Consider the following 17,500-nt stretch of genomic DNA (forward strand, 5'->3'; position numbering starts at 1 on the left):
AAATCACTGTCAAGCTTTACTCAAGATTAGAAACTCCTCCTCCTCCTCCTCCTCCTCCTCCTCCTCCTCCTCCTCCTCCTCTGAACACATCAGGTCCACTGTAGCAAGTAGCCGTCCTGAACCAATCAGAGAGAGATGAAAATAATGCTGATAATGTGATTGGCCACCAGTGACACGCCCACTTGTTACACATGATGATTTATTCTTTCTAATCCCAGAGTCAGAGATGAACTCAGCACAATCAGCTTCTGTTCCCCACAGAAAAACACCTGTGAGATGTGTGTGTGTGTGTGTGTGTGTGTGTTTGTGTGTTCTTGTATTTACTACGTTGTGGGGACCGTCGAGATTTTTAACCAACAGAGTGAGGACATTTAGGGGAAGTGAGGACATTTTGGCCGGTCCTCACTTATCCCAAGGGCTGTTTGAGGGTTAAGACTTTAGGTTATAATTAGGGTTAAATTAGGTTCAGAGTAATGGTTAAGGTTAGGGTAAGGGGCTAGGGAACACATTATGTCAATGAGTGCATTTCTAAAAGGAGTTCATCATGATTCTCCTTGTATCCTCCTGGTTTCTGTGTGGACTTACATTTAGTTGTGGTTGTGTTTTCCATATATGGTCGTGTTGCCAGACCGGGGCGAGTTAAGTTACAACACTGAGACACAAATTAGTTGATGACAACATGTGTGATGAATAAGACAGAGAACAGACTGAGCTGTAACTTGTAGTGGAGTGTCTTTAAATCTCTCAGCAGCTCTTCTACCACAGCTGGATCTCAGCTCACTGTTTATTCATGGTGTCAGAGTTCACCTGTCCATACAGGTGTAATACCAGGAGTTACCCAGCAGGTGGCGCCACTCTACTGTAGAAAGAGACTTCCCCTCCTTCTGTCTCCATGAACTTGTGTGATTTCCTGTAAATGCTGAGGAGGAAGTGAAAGTAAAAATGTTCAGACGCCATGTTAGAGTGAACGGAGCAGAAGGAGAGAAACTGGAGTCTGAGACAAGTGAGTGTCAACACAACAATATTATTACATATATTATTATTTATTATTATTATTATTTTTGTCATTATTGTTGTTGTTGTTGTTGTTGTGTCAGAGTGTGAGAGTCAGTGTGTCTGTGTGGACTGTGGAGGGAAGAAGAGTCAGACGTAGTCCGTACATACGTCAGCACATTGTCTCAGATTCACCTCCACACAACTTCTTCAGACTCAGAACAAACATCAAAGGTCAAAGGTCACGGTGACTGGATGAACATGGATCTAATGTCAAAGTCTATGAGTGGTGGAGGTCAACGACTGGATCAGACAAGGAAGTGATTATAGTTTGTCCTCGGTGGATTTGGGTGTGTCTTTATTCTGTGTGTATGTGTGTGTGTGTTACTGGTTTCCCTCTCAGACTGACTGAAGTCCAGAAGATGAGTGTTAATGTGGAAAAACAGGAGGTCAGATCAAAGTCTCCAGGATCCATCTGTCTGTCCATGAAGAGTGACTGGTCCAAACATCATCCTCCAGAATTCAGTTCTGGACCTCTACCTTCAGAGTCACAGTAAGAGACCTGATAAAAAAAAAACCTGAACCTGAGTGTGTGTGTGTGTGTGTGTGTGTGTGTGTGTGTGCTTGTACTTACTCCGTTGTGAGGACCGTCAAGATTTTTTAACCAACAGAGTGAGGACTTTTTTGTGAAATGAGGACATTTTGGCCGTCCTCACTTTTCTCAAGGGCTGTTTGAGGGTTAAGACTTTAGGTTATAATTAGGTTTAAACCAGCACTAAGTAACTTTTCAACCTTCATAAAATATTTTCATAACTTTTGTGATGATACATCGACTTACAACAAGTTGAATGACACCTCTGTCGTGGCCTGAGGGAGTCTGTATCTCTTTCTCTGGCACTAAGCAGCTTTGAGGAGCATGGTAGGAACCCAGCTCTCACTTTACTTTCACTTTCATTTTTGTGAGTCACAACAAGGCGGGAACAGGCAAAATGGCACTTTAGCAATGGATTATGTTTGTGTTTTCACTTTGAAATGATCCACTGGAAACAGAAATTTAGTTTTGATGTCTTCTGTTAATTTCGATGCAGGATATTTACAGGGCTTCACGCTAGTGTTCATGGGAAATGGAGTCTTCCTTCAGGCAAAACACTACCGCTTTGGTCCACAGGCGCCGCCAAACTAAACCAAAACTGAAAGTTCTTTAGTACTGCTTTAAAGCAGATATCAGTGGAATGTTTTTGTTAATATAAGTCCTAAATAGTCCTATTTTCCATCAGCAATCACTTACATGAAGTATTTCAGCCTAAACACGAGTCTCTCCGTCACTCTGCTCTGCTGTAACCCGAGGAGAAAATTTTCCTTGTGGGATACAAGTGTTATCCAATGAGGGGAGAGAACGGCATGAAGGGCTGTGTGTGCAGCCAAGGGATGCGCGTGAATGTGGTGACGTAGCACGAGGACCAATTGATGCCTGACAAGGGCGGGGGCTGCTAACTCATGGTGCGTTCAAGGAAACTCGTACTTTGTGTTTTTCCTTCCTGTGAAGTCATACCAGTTCGATCTGGTACGAGTTCACGGGTCGGAAGTTACGAGTGGCCGTTATAGGGAACTTTCACAGACAACAGGACGGTAAAAACACGAGCTACGGGTTACCTGGAACGCTACCAAGTCGTAGTTGTGACTTGAAGCTGTAACTTACGGTTTCAAAAGCCTGCCTTGAACACAGCATTAGCCGAAACGGCCGTGCCGATGATATCTGCTTTAAGTTAGGTTAAAAGGAATGGTTAAGGTTAGGGTAAGGGGCTAGGGAATACATTCAGTGCATTTCTATAAGAAGTTCATGATTCTGCTTTTATCCTCCTGGTTTCTGTGTGGACAACAAAGTTGATGCTTTCCCACTAAAATTAGCTTTAGTGGGGAAGCAACAATCGGCATTTTGCTCCTCTCCCATTGACCAAAATGACAACGATGAAGCCGATCAGAGCCGAGCCGATTAAAGGCAATTTTAACCCGCATCGCTTGCCGAGTGGTTTGATGTGCATCGACTCGGGTTGGTGCGCTTTTCCCACTGCCACCAAAAGCCGATTGTTAGCAGGTTTCAACTTTTTTTTTTGGCCAGTGGGAAAGGGGTATGAGTGTCTTCACAACGTTAGCATTACAAGCACGTGTGTGTGATGTTACCAAAATGGAAATTACTTTCTGGTTTGTGTCTATGTGTGTGTCCACTGATCAGTGATCAATGTGATGTGAATAAAAACATGTTTGTGTTTGCAGAGATCAGAACCACAGACTGAGAGCAGAGTCTCCAGAATCCATCTGTCTGTCCATGAGGAGTGACTGGTCAAAACATCATCCTCCAGACTTCAGTTCAGGACCTGGACCTGGACCTGGACCTGGACCTTCAGAGTCCCGGTAAGAGACAGTTTCTAGTATAAACTGAGCTGAAGATGATTCAGTCATTAGACTCATGTGAAGGAAACAGAGAGAAACCAGGAACCAGATCCATCAGACTCTGAAGGTTCACAACAAACCTCAGAGACAGAAACATGCACACACACTCTGTCCATCAGACTGATGAAGCACAGCGTCCTCATGTTCCTGTGTCATCAGCCTCAGTCAGTGTGAACGTTGCTGCACCAACACTTTAATGATCCACACGTCTGAGCCTTTAAACTGAAGTCACAGTAGAGATTAAAGCAGCTGATACACAGACTTTTATTTTGAAAAGTCAGGAACCAGACAGGAGTGATCAGTGTTGCTGAAGCCCCGCCCCCTTGAGGTGGTTAACCAATCAGAGCTCAGACGTGGAGCTGTGACATGTTGTTGATCCAGAAATGTCTTGACAGGAGGAAGAGGAGTGGTGTCTCTGTGGACCAGCAGCTGTCCTGCTGTGGTCTCTGTCAGGACGTCCTGAAGGATCCAGTCTCCACCAGCTGTGGACACTGGTTCTGCAGACAGTGCTTCACCTCAGACTGGGACCAGTCAGGTTCTTCAGGACCCCCCTCCTGTCCCCAGTGTGGAAAAAGACCCAGAACCAGAGGTGGACTGCAGACAGCCAATCAGAGCAGCTGTGGACAAAGTGAGACTGAACATCTGTCTACTGATGTGGTCATTTTCTCCAGAGTCTTTGTTCCATCACATAGCACTGACATTTAAGATGATGATTCAAACCTTCTCTTTGTTGTCTGTAGTTTTTCTGTAGCTGATGAAAATAATCTGATCAGATTGTCAGACTCTCTGTCTTCAGTCTGACTCTGTCTCTTCTCTCTCAGCAGATCGTGGTCTGCAGGAGGTTTTAGATCAACATAAGATCAGTCTGAGGAGCAGATGTGAACGAGTGACTGAAGGAACTGAGGGAATAGGAAGTGTAACAGGAAGTGTAACCCTCCTCAACAGGATCTACACTGAGCTCTACATCACAGAGGGACAGAGTGAAGAGGTTAATACCCAACATGAGGTGAGACAGCTGGAGACAACGTCCAAGAAGAAGACCCTCCATGACACGCCAATCAAGTGCAACGACATCTTTAAAGACTTACCTGTCCAACAGAGAGAGGACGTCTCTATGGTCTCACCTGTCCAACAGAGACCCATCAGAGTGGTTCTGACCAACGGCGTCGCTGGCGTTGGAAAAACCTTCTCGGTGCAGAAGTTCACTCTGGACTGGGCCGAGGGCTTGGAGAACCAAGATGTCAGTCTGCTGGTTCTGCTTTCGTTCAGGGAGCTGAACCTGATCAGAGATCAGCGGTTGAGTCTTCTCAGGCTGCTCCATGTTTTCCATCCAACATTACAGAAGGTCACAGCAGAGCAGCTGGCTGTCTGTAAACTTCTCTTCATCTTTGACGGCCTGGATGAAAGCCGACTGCCACTGGACTTCAACAACAGGGAGGTTGTGACTGATGTCACACAGACGTCATCAGTCAACGTGCTGCTGACAAATCTCATCCAGGGGAATCTGCTTCCCTCGGCTCTGGTCTGGATCACCTCCAGACCTGCAGCAGCCAATCAGATCCCTCCTACATGTGTTGACAGGGTAACAGAGGTCCGAGGCTTCACTGACGTCCAGATGGAGGACTACTTCAGGAGGAGGTCCAGTGATGAAGATCTGTCCAGAAGAATCATCTCACACATCAAGACGTCCAGGACCCTCCACATCATGTGTCAAGTCCCAGTCTTCTGCTGGATCAGTGCTACAGTTCTGGAGCACATGTTGACCACAGACCAGAGAGGAGAGCTGCCCAAGACCACGACTGACCTGTTCTCACACTTCCTGCTGGTCCAGACAAAGAGGAAGAAGAACAAGTACGGTGAGGGACATGAGACGAGTCTACAGGAGCAGATGGAGGCTGACAGAGAAGTTCTTCTGAAGCTGGGGAGGCTGGCGTTTGAACAGCTCAAGAAAGGAAACATCATGTTCTACCAAGAAGACCTGGAGCAGTGTGGCCTGGATGTCACAGAGGCCTTGGTGAACTCAGGACTCTGTACTGAGATCTTCAAAAGAGAGAGTGTGATCTTCCAGAAAACAGTCTACTGCTTTGTTCATCTGAGTGTTCAGGAGTTTCTGGCTGCAGTACACATGTTCCACTGTTTCACCAACAGGAACACACAGGTCCTCAAGAAGTTCCTGGGAGAAGACTATGAAGAGAGAGAGAAGAGCACAATGCCTTCCTCTGATGGAATCAATGCAAACAGCCATCCATTGAGCAATTATGGTCATCAATTAATCGGTAACAGTCATCCCCCGATCTATAACAGTCATCCACAGATCGGTAACAGTCCTCTAACCCTGGATGACTTCCTGCAGAGAGTCTTGAAGAAATCCCTCCGCAGTAGAAATGGTCACCTGGACCTGTTTGTTCGCTTCCTTCATGGCCTCTCTCTGGAGTCCAACCAGAGGCTGTTAGGAGGTCTGCTGGGTCAGACAGACAACAGTCCAGAAACCATCCAGAGAACCATCAACAACCTGAAGGAGATGAAGACTCCTGAAATCTCTCCTGACAGAAGCATCAACATCTTCCACTGTCTGACGGAGATGAAGGACCAGTCAGTTCATCAGCAGATCCAACAGTTCCTCAAGTCAAAGAACAGTTCAGAGAAGAAACTCTCTGATATCCAGTGTTCAGCTCTGGCCTACATGCTGCAGATGTCAGAGCAGGTTCTGGATGAGTTGGACCTGAGCAAGTACAACACATCAACTCAGGGACGACGGAGACTGATCCCAGCTGTGAGGAACTGCAGGAAGGCTCGGTGAGTCCAGACATGATCAATATGATTATTGATCAGTAGTTTATAGTTCACATAAACAGAGTTATATTTATTCTCATTATTCTTAGTTTGACTCCATTACAGGTCAGTTGTGTTTTTTGGAGGTGTAGTAAAAGCTGTGAGCTCCAACATGTTGATCTCCAGCTCGTTGTGATCGTTGCTGTTTAGTCAAGAACAAGTTATTTTCTTTTTTTATGTTGACTCCTTGGTTTTATTCAAGTCTTACACCTCAGTTTATCCAGATGTTTCCAGGTCTTAGTACGACTGCTAGTGTTGTAGTCAAGACCACCTAACCCGAGACCAAGTCAAGACCAAAACCAAGTCACGACTAAGACTTTGAGGGGGTCCAGACCAAGTCCAAGTCCGAAAGTAAACCAATGTGAGACCATTTCCAAGACCATCACTGTATTCCCATACACCAGTCCTCATAATAATCATGTGTCTTGATATTTACATTATTCCTCCTCAGCTACAAAGAAAAGATGATTTGATCTAAAATCTAAACCATATTTAATGTAAACAAAGTTTGTATTGAACAGAAGAACACAGCACAGAACCTGCTGAAGTCTCCTCCCACTGTTCACACTGGTGACACCAAGTTGTTACCATGGTTACACAAATAGATGCTTTTGTAGAACAATTTTCATTAAGTTGTTAAATTACATCACATAAACCAAAGTGAGTCTCCTCTCCTCTCCTGTCCTCTGCCTTCACCCCGTCTTTGATCCCTCAGAGCGTTTGGAGCCCAGTGTGGCCCGAGTATCCTGCCTGAGTACTCTATTACAGTTTTTCTCAGTTTCTCAGTTTAGCACTTCTAGTAAAAAATTAAAATATAAACAAGAATCAGATTACAACTACAAAAGTGCATACAGTATCTACTGTACAATTATTCATCTACAGCAGCATGTCGATGTGCTGGGTCAGGACATCTCTTAGTTCGTAGCTCCGCCTCCACCTGACACATTTGATATTTTCTCTCTTCACAGATTTGTTCATTGTGGACTCTCAGAGAGTCACTGTGAAGTCGTGGCCTCAGCTCTGAAGTCCAACCCCTCCCACCTGACAGAACTGGACCTGAGTGGAAACAACCTGAGTGATTCATCAGTGAAGTATCTGTGTGCTGGACTGGAGAGTCCAAACTGTCGACTGGAGACTCTGAGGTGAGTTCACTGACTGGACCTGTTGGACTTTTGTCTGTGTTCAGTTCAAATGTGTGAAGTTCAGTTTGAAGCAGCGACTGATTGTGACTCCATGTTACTGCAGCTGGTAGAAGGTGAAGGGTCAGAGGTCACTCAGAGGTCAGTGTGGTGGTGATGATGATGATGATGATGATGATGATGATGATGATGATGATGATGATGATGATGATGATGATGATGATGATGATGAGCTGCTCTCAGATGAAGCTGCTAACAGAACAGCTGGATCAGCCACTGTAGCTGAAGCAGCAGATGTGATGTAGATCTGAGGCCGGAGAAGCTGCTGTGTGTGTGTGTGTGTGTGTGTGTGTGTGTGTGTGTGTGTGTGTGTGTGTGTGTGTGTGTGTGTGTGTGTGTGTGTGTGTGTGTGTGTGTGTGTGTGTGTGTGTGTGTAAAAGTGTCAGTAGGTTACAACTTGCTAACTGCTTGAATGAAACTAATCCGTCACCCTAATTGATTTAAATTGTCTTCTGTTGCTGATGCACGGCCTTGATAAACTTGGTTATTCATGTTATTCTAGTTGAGGATGTGGATGATCATGAGGGAGGGAGTAGTGGTGCAACAGATCAGTGTTTTTTTTTGTTTTTTTTAATCAATTTTTTATTTTGTTTTATTTCATTACAATTCCATTTATCCATTCCCCTTGACCCCACCCTTTTCCCGGGGGTAACATTAGATTAATAATTATTATTATTATTATCAACAGTACATAGCAGACATATTCATAAGACAGAGAAAAAACAAAACAAAACAAAAGGACAACAAAAACAACACACAAGCCCATCAAAACCACACTTTGACTTTCTAGGTTGTGTATAGCTTCCACCTTTGCCTTTTGGGCACGAGCACTGGAAACAGATCAGTGTTGATCCTTGATCGCTCTCCACGGATCGGCACGCAAGTGTTCCACAGGTCGTTGATGAAAAGAAAGTTGTGAATGTAGCGCAAAAAAAAAAAAACTCTGCTCGTATAGGCAGCTCTATGTCGCGCACTACAACAAACAATAACAACCAGTCAACCAGAATCGAAAAACAAAAACTGTGACTGAGCAGGACTGTGATGGTGATTGGCTTACAGACCTTTGCTTGTGTCATTTTCCTCCCTAACACACAGTAGCAACAGTATTTTCTTTTCACTTCTATAGGAGTGTATGTTACAAAAAACTGATTTACAACTGGTTGTTTATTTACCTGCTGTTCTGTACTGATTTCTATCAACCTGTCAGTGGATACAGATTGTTGCAAAGCGTTTCCCTCCTCCTGTGATTTTAGTTATGACAGGAAAAATATGAAAGACGTTGGGGCGGTGCGTGGCGCAGTGGTTAAGGCGGCCGCCCCATGTAGAGGCTACAGTCCTCAACGCAGGTGTCCCCGGTTCGAAACCCGCGTCGGGCAGACCTTTCCTTCCTGCATGTCATTCCCCCTCTCTCTGCCTCCCCCTTTCCTGTCTATATCACTGTCTATCAAATGAAGGCAAAAACGCCAAAAAATATATACTTAAAACTTACTTGGGGGCGGGACTAGATAAGCTTTTGCTTCTCCCGCTTTCCCTTTCGGCCATGTGTATTGTATTACTCGAACTAAGATGAAGTGTGATGATGATGATTTAAATTGACATGCCCGAAATAAACAAATTGATTGATTGAGTGTGTGTGTCTTTGATCCAGTTCAGTCCTGAATCAGAGAGTTGTAGTCAGTGTTTAGTCCAACAGGTATTGATCAGATATTGATTGTATATTGACAGACTGATCTGAGGTCAGCAGCAGCTGATGAATCTGTGCTGACATGTGGATGATGTGTGTAGAAGGCCACATGATGATGATCCACAACAACACAAGGACAAAGTCCCTCTACTCATTTACACACTGATCATTGATCAGGACACATCTGATCAATCATCAATCATTTCATCTTCTTCTTTTATTCTTTATCCAGATTGGAGCGCTGCAGTTTGTCAGAGATCAGCTGTTCTTCTCTGGGCTCAGCTCTGAAGTCCAACCCCTCCCACCTGAGACACCTGGACCTGAGTGACAACAACAACCTGCAGGATTCAGGAGTGAAGGGTCTGAGTGGTTTTCTGGAGAGTCCAGACTGTAGACTGGAGACTCTGAGGTCAGACTCTGTTTTATTTCTGTGCTCAGATGAATGTGATGTGAAAGTTGTGTTGATACTGAGCTGCAGACATGAGGCTGATATTCTACTGATCCACACTGAGGCTGTAGGACAGGGTAGGCAGGCGCTCACAGACCAAGACCAGGGCTGTGGGGGGTCGGCACCTCAGACAGCTCATCACACAACAACCTCACAACAAACACATTCATGCACAATGGTTCACACAGATCCAAGTCTTAAACATGTGCAACACCTTTTCCCCACAATCCATGCCGTCCTGACATCAGCTGTTATTAACACACAACTCAGATCAATAACAGGATCACATGTTGGAGCACCGCTCACATCACACAACAAACCTTTAACACAATCCACACTCACACCTGAGACTGAAGTCAAGCCAGCCCACACGTTGTTTTAAGGTGCGCGCATATACGGCACATTACGGCAAGAGCGAGAAAGTGCCCGTAAAATGAAAAAAGCAATGACCCCGAAACGTCTGATGTGGCATTTCAAAATAAAAGCCGGCCTTTCAAAATAAAAGCCTTGAACACTGCATTAATTAAAAAAACCTGCTAGTTATTACTGTACCATTCCACTTCAGACTGATAGTACTCGACCTGAAGATGACATCCAGAAAAAATCTGACCAATCTGATGTGGAATTTCAGAATAAAAGCCCTCTGAACTTTGATATTTTGAAGTATTTGTGTACATTTACAGTATCATTAAAAGAAAACTGCTAGTTATTACTGTACCATTCCACTTCAGACTGATAGTACACGACCTGAAGATGATACCCAGAAAAAATCAGACCAATCTGATGTGGAATTTCAGAATAAAAGCCCTCTAAACTTTAATATTTTAAAATATTTTGTGTACATTTACAGTATACATTTTTAAAAACTGCTAGTTATTACTGTACCATTCCACTTCAGACTGATAGTACTCGACCTGAAGATGACACCTAGAAAAAATCTGACCAATCTGATGTGGGATTTCAGAATAAAAGCCCTCTGAACTTGCATATTTTTAAGTATTTTGTGTACATTTACAGTATCATTTTTTTTGTAAACTGCTAGTTATTACTGTACCATTCAACTTCAGACTGATAGTACTCGACCTGAAGATGACACCCAGAAAAAATCAGACCAATCTGATGTGGAATTTCAGAATAAAAGCCCTCTGAACTTTAATATTTTTAAGTGATTTGTGTACATTTACAGTATCATTTAAATTCCACATCAGATCGCCCTGATTTTTTTCTGGGTGTCATCCTGAGGTCGAGTACTATCAATCTGAAGTTGAATGGTACAGTAATAACTAGCAGTTTTTTTTTTGTTTTTTTTTAAATGATACTGTAAATGTACACCAAAATATCAAAGTTCAGAGGGCTTTTATTCTGAAATTCAACATCAGATTGGTCTGATTTTTTCTGGGTATCATCTTCAGGTCGTGTACTATCAGTCTGAAGTGGAATGGTACAGTAATAACTAGCAGTTTAAAAAAAAAAGATACTGTAAATGTACACAAAATACTTAAAAATATGCAAGTTCAGAGGGCTTTTATTCTGAAATTCCACATCAGATTGCTCTGATTTTTTCTGGGTGTCATCCTCAGGTCGAGTACTATCAGTCTGAAGTGGAATGGTACAGTAATAACTAGCATTTTTTTTTTTTTTAATTATACTGTAAATGTACACCAAAATATCAAAGTTCAGAGGGCTTTTATTCTGAAATTCCACATCAGATTGGTCTGATTTTTTCTGGGTATCATCTTCAGGTCGAGTACTATCAGTCTGAAGTGGAATGGTACAGTAATAACTAGCAGTTTTTAAGAATTTATACGGTAAATGTACACAAAATATTTCAAAATATTAAAGTTTAGAGGGCTTTTATTCTGAAATTCCACATCAGATTGCTCTGATTTTTTCTGGGTGTCATCCTCAGGTCGAGTACTATCAGTCTGAAGTGGAATGGTACAGTAATAACTAGCAGTTTTTAAAAAAAATATACTGTAAATATACACAAAATACTTCAAAATATTAAAGTTAGGGGCTTTTATTCTGAAATTCCACATCAGATTGGTCTGATTTTTTCTGGATGTCATCTTCAGGTCGAGTACTTTCAGTCTGAAGTGGAATGGTACAGTAATAACTAGCAGTTTTCTTTTAATGATACTGTAAATGTACACAAATACTTCAAAATATCAAAGTTAGGGGCTTTTATTCTGAAATTCTAGATCAGATTGGTCTGATTTTTTCTGGGTGTCATCCTGAGGTCGAGTACTATCAGTCTGAAGTGGAATGGTACAGTAATAACTAGCAGTTTTTAACAAATGATACTGTAAATGTACACAAATACTTAAAAATATCAAAGTTCAGAGGGCTTTTATTCTGAAATTCCACATCAGATTGGTCTGATTTTTTCTGGATGTCATCTTCAGGTCGAGTACTATCAGTCTGAAGTGGAATGGTACAGTAATAACTTGCAGTTTTTAACAAATGATACTGTAAATGTACACAAAAATATGCAAGTTCAGAGGGCTTTTATTCTGAAATTCCACATCAGGTTGGTCTGATTTTTTCTGGGTATCATCTTCAGGTCGAGTACAATCAGTCTGAATTGGAATGGTACAGTAATAACTAGCAGTTTTTCTTAAAATAATACTGTAAATGTACACAAATGCAGTGTTAAAGGCTTTTATTTTGAAAGGCCGGCTCTTATTTTGAAATGCAACATCAGACGTTTCGGGGGCGTTGCTTTCATTTTACGGGCACTTTCTCGCTCTTGCCGTAATGTGCCGTATATGCGCGCACCTTAAAACAAAGTGTGGGCTGGCTTGACTTCAGTGACCTGAGCAACAAGGATGTTAACTGTACACAACAAGCTGTTATTACAAGGTTTACAACAGAGAAGACACACAACCTGGGCTGTGTGTGTGTGTGTGTGTGTATCTAAGAGAGTCAGAGAGAGAGTAGGTTAAAACTTGCTAACTGTTAGCCACCGTAGCTCAGGCGTTGGTCTCCCGTCAGATAAAAGCTGCTGTTGTTCTTCAGATGAAAGCTCATTAAGGTGTTCACCTCTCCAGTGGAGCATCACTGCAGTTGAATTAGCTGCTAAACTGCTGGAGGCTAAAAAGCCAGGGGACACGTCTGTGTGTTGACCATTCACCAAGGCAACGTGAACAGAAGTGCAGCTCAGACATGGTGCAGTTAAGTTAAGAGGCAGCGTAGCGTTGTGCCTCTTCACCTCCATGTGAACTCTCTGTGGGAACTTACTGCACATGTGCAAACAGCCACATACACACCGTACTGACAGAAGAGGCAGAGCAGCTCTGGGCCTTTGCTCTGTAATACTACACATGGCTGAGTGGTTTGTGCAGCTGCTGCCTGGACAGAAGCTAGCTCTGTTTACTGGCTTTTATTAGACCATGAAAATCACCACATTCTGACACATTGAACTTGTAGTAAAGTTATCTGAAAGTCCAAAAGAATCCAACTTTAGATGAAGTGAATAAATCAAAGCCCTGACTGCACCTCACTGGTTTTTAGTCCAGTCTCTGTTTCTCTTCATGTTTCACCTCCACTACAGAAACACATGTGATGTATCAGACAATAACTGATCTCTAATCAATAGCAGGGTTGCCAACTTTTGGTCCTGGGCTGGAGTGAGATTCTGGGCTGGAGTGAGATTCTGTTGTATTAATAATAATAATAATAATAATAATAGTAATGTTTATTGTAGTTTTTCTCTCTCTCTCTCTCTCTCTCTCTCTCTCTCTCTCTCTCTCTCTCTCTCTCTCTCTCTCACACACACACACACACACACACACACACACACACACACACACACACACACACACACACACACACACACACACACACACGCACACTATACCTGCAAACTGAGTAGGAGGTGTAATAGGTGACAAAATATATCCCTCTAGGGGGGTCTGGGGGCACCCCCTCAGAAAAAAATGTGATTTTAACATGTATTTGAAGCATTCTGGTGTACTCTGAGAAGAAAATAAAGGGAAAACACAACATTTGCTTCAGATAAGAGGGAAAAAAGCAGATCTGTGGTTCCTATCATTGTATGGCTGGAGTAGTGGGGAGCTCTGGCTTTTGGCCTGGACCAGCCTATTGAGCCTATTAATACAGTGGAATCCGCTTATAGTGATCACGTTTGTCCAGAGTCAATTTGATCACTATAAGCGGTTGATTACTAAAACCGAATTTTTATTTTTATTTTTTATTATGCCATTTGTATAGTTTTTCAATGAGAAAAATGTAATGAAACGGCTGTCAGCAGCGCGATCATTTCGTCAGCTCCAAACTCACCGGTCTGCACCTCGATCACAGACCACAGCTGGTTTTCCGCACAGCATCATTTACAGTAACTCGCGTGACACGTCTCAGTACAGATCCGCGGGCGCTGCCGGTGTGTTTTTAAAATTAGCGAACTACGCTAGGCTACAGTAGCGCCGCAGTTTCTCATTCCCCACCTTGTTTGACTGAGAGTGTTTCAGGATGGTTTTCGTGAATGAACAGGCAACGGAGAGGAGCGCTGCTGTCATGCAGTGCGCGCTCCTCTCTCTCTCTCTCTCTCTCTCTCTCTCTCTCTCTCTCTCTCTCTCTCTCTCTCTCTCTCGCTCGCTCGCTCTCTCTCCCTCCGCCAATAACGGACAACGAGCGCTATGCGGAGATGAGGAACGAGCCAAAAGCCCAAAATCTAGCCTATTCCTGACGTCCGCGGTCGATATAAAGTTGATAGGTTTCATTCATCCATGTTTTAACAGACAACACAAACAGCCGCGCTGCACCCACAGTCATGTGTCTCAGCCAGCCAGCTGACGCGCAGCACAACAACACACAGCACAACAACACAGCGCAGCGACATGTGCAGGCTGCTGCAGCAGTGCACATTAAAGGGACACCGCCGAAAATAAATAATAAATAGGCTACACGTAGTTTTTAAATTGTTTTGCGCATGTTTTCATCCATAAAATGACCAAAAATGAGCACTATAAACGGATTTCTAGATCACTATAAACGAATTATTTAAACAGCATTTGTATAGAAATGATTCCTTCCCAAGCCTTTTGATCTATATAAGCGGTTGATTACTATATCCGTGACCACTATAAGCGGTTTCCACTGTATATGAAAGGACAGAACAGACATGTCCTGTGATTTTCAGTCTTCTACTACAGCCTGATGATACAAGTCAGGTCCTGAAATGTGTGTTTCTCTTCTGTAATAAACATTCTACATACCCATTCGGAGTTTGCAGGTCTGGCCCACATGCATGCGTTGCGCACACACGTACACACAGACGTACACACACACACACACACACACAGACGTACACACACAGGTCTGTTGCTGCGCTGTCTCTCTCTCCTCTGCTCTCTGGACTGTACTTTTGTGCTACCCAGTCTACATCTTGATTTTATAGTTTTCAACGGACTGGCCCAACCAGCCCGACCGCAGGCGTCAGTTCCAGCCGCGTTCAGTCTGAAAACATAACTCGGTCAGGTCAGGTTGTGTCTCGGGATTCGCTCTCTCCCTCCTTGTTTTGGCCATCGGATTCGGACCAAGTCGGGTCCAGGCTTCAGCACCGTGCCGCTGGTTGGGGGAGGGGGGGGGGTCGCGGATCGACAACTCCCCGTCCTACTGTGCTGTGATCACAGGCCTGAGCAGCCGTCCAATCAACACGCGGATAAGTATCCGCACACCAATCAGAGAGCCTATTGATGAGTGCCAAAGCTTGCTTTAATTTTTTTTTTTTTTTTTCCAAATCGCTTGATTTTGGCGTGAGAATTGTTTGAGTGGCGTGAGAGCGTGAGACAGGACCTAAAAGCGTGTGACACACGCCAGATGCGTGAGAGTTGGCAACCCTGTCAATAGGTGCTGGCTCCACCTCTTTCCTGAGGCTCTGTGGTGTTTATAGTGACACATTCAAAGCCAACATCCCATAATAAGTTGGTGTGTTTTAGTTTTTTCTGTCTCTGAGCTTCATTCAACATGTGTTTCTACACGTTAGTTGTCATGGTAACAGAGTTCAGCCTCACATGTGTGTTGTCTTGAGCATGGTCAGTAAATCTCTGATCAATGTGGCTGCACAACATGAGTTTGTCTGGATGGAGCCACAGGTGGAGCTGACAGGTGAAGAGGCGGAGTCACTGCGTCTGTGTTGAAGCAGCAGCAGCTTCTCATGAATATTAATGAGCTGTTTTCTCTCCATGTGACTGTTTAACCTGCTTCCTGTTGCTTCAGCTGTTGGACTTTGATTTTCTAAACTTGTTCTTTCTGAAGCTTCTTCAGCTCTGAACAGATGATGAGACACTGAACGCTGTCGACAAGGAGCTTTGTCCTCAACTCACTGCTTTTATTCTTTATTCAGATTGAGGAGCTGCAGGTTGTCAGAGATCAACTGTTCTTCTCTGGTCTCAGCTCTGAAGTCCAACCCCTCCCACCTGAGAGAACTGGACCTGAACGGAAACAACCTTTATGATTCAGGAGTGAAGCATCTGAGTGGTTTTCTGGAGAGTCCAGACTGTAGACTGGAGACTCTGAGGTCAGTTCACTGACTGTTACTGTTGTAGATCTTAGATCTTTGATCCACAACTGAACCTGATTGATCTTCACTCAGAACTTGAATCATTGACTTTGATGTCATGAATGAAGGACGTTTGAAATAGTTGTTGTCTCATGTTTCCACTTGTTCTTCTCTCACACTGACAATGACTCTTCACTTTCAGCTCATTTCACTCAGTCTGATCAATAATCAATGATCTGATCACTGCAGCTGTGTGTGTGTGTGTGTGTGTGTGTGTGTGTGTGTGTGTGTGTGTGTGTGATCTTCATTTCATCTTCTTCTTTTATTCTTTATTCAGATTGTGGAACTGCAGGTTGTCAGACATCAGCTGTTCTTCTCTGGTCTCAGCTCTGAAGTCCAACCCCTCCCACCTGAGAGAACTGCAGCTGGAAGGAGGAGACAACAACCTGAGCTCTTCATCTCTGCAGCAGCTTCGTGATCTTGTGAAGAGTCCAGACTTTCGACTGGAGACTCTGCAGTGAGTCTGATCTGTAGCTGTTTCCACAGCTGATGAGACTGTGGGAGTGAAATAAAGTGTAAAGTGCAGCAGGTGAACCTGTCAGGATGTGACATCATCACGTATGACATCATCTATGACATCACAGACTCAGAAAACGCTGCAGCAGCTTCAATGTGTCAATCATCAGTGATCCAGTCACAGGTAAAGGTGTTGAGTCAAACAGGAACAATGAGCTTCACCTGTCACTCAAGTACAGGAAGTACTTTTACTCCACTAACTCCTAACTAAATACTTTTACTGTGATACTGTAATTATAGAAACTAGAAACTATATTATAGTATTCACTGTGATACCTTGTAAGAAGTACTTTTACTCTGATACTGTCTACAGAAACTACCTTTATTGTTGTGCTGTAAATACATTAAGTATTTCTACTGTGTTACTGTTAGTAGCTACTGCCACATCCACTTGTCGTGCACAACAAAACACAGCAAAAGACCAAAATACATGTTTTATAACGAATTTCTTCTTTTCGCCCTCAGTCTCATTAAACAGAAAGATGCCATTTAATTAAACTATTTAGTATTATTGATAAGTATGATTTACAAAAGAAACCCTAGCCTTTATTTTATAACTTAACACACATATGTACATCATTTCCTGTACGTTTTTTTCATTTTTTTTTTTCAATATTTGCTCTTTCAAGACTCAACATGTAGTCATAACACATCAGAATATCATTGCAGAGCAGCTAAAACAACAACAACAACATGAAAAGATAAATATTATTTAGGTGTCAGGCTCAGTTACATTTCAAAATGAAAGTGTTTATTTTCGCAAATTACAATAAAAGGATGTTTTTTTCATGGTT

The 17,500-nt window shown here is 43.1% G+C and overlaps 2 protein-coding genes across 2 annotated transcripts in view; one reads left to right on the forward strand and one right to left on the reverse strand.

The window, feature by feature from the left end:
* Window positions 1–17,500, reverse strand: part of grm8b (glutamate receptor, metabotropic 8b) — a 589,884-nt gene that overhangs the window by 265,888 nt on the left and 306,496 nt on the right. The gene's annotated exons all lie outside the window — the stretch shown is intronic.
* Window positions 1–17,500, forward strand: part of LOC146986482 (uncharacterized) — a gene marked incomplete at its 5' end in the record, with an annotated part of 532,005 nt that overhangs the window by 75,376 nt on the left and 439,129 nt on the right. Inside the window, one exon of the mRNA XM_085780485.1 lies at window positions 9,392–9,568. Within this exon, the coding sequence (XP_085636611.1) occupies window positions 9,392–9,568 (177 nt within the window). The remainder of the gene's footprint in view (window positions 1–9,391; window positions 9,569–17,500) is intronic.

The sequence above is a fragment of the Trachurus japonicus genome, chromosome 6, assembly GCF_045865225.1.
Source record: "Trachurus japonicus isolate A0001 chromosome 6, Traja_1.0".
In the NCBI taxonomy this organism is placed as follows: domain Eukaryota; kingdom Metazoa; phylum Chordata; class Actinopteri; order Carangiformes; family Carangidae; genus Trachurus; species Trachurus japonicus.